At 37.1% G+C, this 2,272-nt stretch overlaps 1 protein-coding gene across 1 annotated transcript in view; it reads right to left on the reverse strand.

Annotated features, from left to right (window-relative positions):
* The window catches only part of LOC106874349 (uncharacterized), a 5,086-nt gene extending 3,255 nt beyond the window's left edge, over positions 1-1,831 (reverse strand). Inside the window, exon 1 of the mRNA XM_014922054.2 lies at positions 1,678-1,831. Within this exon, the coding sequence (XP_014777540.2) occupies positions 1,678-1,806 (129 nt within the window). The 5' untranslated portion in view covers positions 1,807-1,831. The remainder of the gene's footprint in view (positions 1-1,677) is intronic.
* Between the last annotated feature and the right edge of the window lie 441 nt (positions 1,832-2,272).

The following is a 2,272-nucleotide window of genomic DNA, read 5'->3' on the forward strand; positions in this document are numbered from 1 at the left end:
TACCTTGTCCTTATTCTTAGTGCAAGTTTTGAAGAGTGCAGTTCTATTTTAACAGTTATTTTTTCAAAGCTATAATGAAAGTGACAAAGGAGCATATTCAGCATATCTTGCTTTATGAGTTCAATAAAGGAAACAACACAACTGAAAGTGTCAGCAATTTCAATGCAGTATATGGGGATCGGACAATAAGTGAAAGCCAGTGTCAACGGTGGTTCCAGATATTCCGAGCCGGAAACTACAGCCTGGAAGATGAACCTCGTCCTGGATGATCTGTAGAGCTCGATGAGGACATCCTGCAAAACCTGGTGGAAAAGAATCCCATCGTAACTGTTGAGGAACTAGCAGAGAAGCTTGGATTTGGTCATTCAACCAGTCATCGACACGTGCGCTAGAAGAAAAACGATCATCTTTGATTTCAAGACGAAAGGTGTTCTTCCATGAGGATAATGCTCGGCCACACACAGCGAGGATGACATTCCAAAAGCTGGAGCAGTTTGAATGGGAAACGATGCCCCACCCACCATATTCGGCGGACATTGCTCCATCTGATCATCATTTATTCCGCAGTCTTCAAAATCATTTAGACGGAAAAAATATGAATTTTGTAGACGAGGTCAGAACAGTACTGGAGGAGTATTTTTCGTCACCGACAAGTGAATTTTAGAAGAGGGGCCTTGTAAGTCTACCAGATAGAGGGAAGAGCATTGCAGAAAATGGAGGAGAGTATATGCTAGATTAAAAAAGGACTTTGTTTATCTTAATTTTGAAAAATAAAGGAAAAGAAAAGCGCATTAATTATGGGATGACCCAATATATATATATATATTTCGTTTTGGGATTTGGTTTGCAAGACTTTTTATGTGATTTCGTGTGTTGAAGCATATTCTGTTGTGTCTGGGGAGAGTCATTTTCTTATTGTGCCTTAAAATTTAACACACTCACCGGTAAAATTTCCACTCATTTCTTATTTTTATTTTCCTAAAATAAAATTTTACTGATGAGTGTGTTAAATTTTAAGGCACAATAAGAAAATGACTCTCCCCAGACAACAGAATATATATATATATATATACAAATAAGACGATATATACACCCAAGACAATATATACACTTAAGGACTGTAAATTTGGTATAAGGTCTGAAATGTAGAGATGAGAATGATTGATTATGTCGACCCCGGTAATTCACCGGTGTTTTTTTTTGGGGGGGGGGCGTGATTTAAGAAGGATAAGAAGTAAATTTGGTCTCGGCAGAATTTGAACTTAGAACATAAAGACCTGGAACAAATATCACGACGCATTTTGTACCTAACGACTGAGCATTCATGAACAGAAATTTTGAGGAGAGGGATTAGTATTTTATTTTATTTTAAAGGCAATGTTGGCTTCCGCCAAATTTGAACTTCACCATTCTCAAACGTTTCTGCTGATCCGTCTAGCTTTGCATAGGAAAAGACCAGACATTAGGGCGGAGGGCAACATTGATAAAATAAACTTCAATACTTCAGTGGTACATTAATCTATCGACCCTAGGCGAATGAAAAGAAAATAAATAAACCTAGGCGAAGTTCGAACTCAGAACGTTCTCAGCCACAACTAAATACCTCAAGGCATTTTGTCTGCGGTTCCAACGATTTTCCTAACGTACAAAATACTAAAAATAGATGTATCAACTTACCATGTGATCATGCACATTCTTGAAAACGTCCAAACGTTTGCGAAGTCCAGTAGACATAGCTTCAGTTTCGATCCACACGAGTGACAGGGTGCAGACAAGGGCCAATGTAAACAGAAAGAATTTAGGCATTTCTGGAGGAAAAAGAAAACATTTCGCTAAACAGTGATTGCATGACTCAAGTCACGTGACTTTGTGGATTTGTAGTTGGTACATATTGTACAGAAATTAGGTATAAATGTATGGATGGTGTATCTAGATACACATGTACACACACACACACGTACACACACATGCACACATACACAAACACATACATGTATGTATGTATATCGATATATATATATATATATATATATATATATATGTTTGTATGTATATATGAATGTATCTTACTGAAGTTCAGTGCATTCATAAAGTTTCTCACTGGCGAAGTGACGACAAACGCAGACTCAATGGAGAAGGATTTTTCCGATGTTTTTATTCGTCTGTGTATGCATATATGTGAGCATCAGTGTGTGTATGTGTGTAAGTGTCAGTGTGTATGAGTGAAAGAATGAAAACGCATTTTATGTACATGTGTATGTATTTATATATA

The sequence above is a fragment of the Octopus bimaculoides genome, chromosome 20, assembly GCF_001194135.2.
Source record: "Octopus bimaculoides isolate UCB-OBI-ISO-001 chromosome 20, ASM119413v2, whole genome shotgun sequence".
Lineage (NCBI taxonomy): Eukaryota > Metazoa > Mollusca > Cephalopoda > Octopoda > Octopodidae > Octopus > Octopus bimaculoides.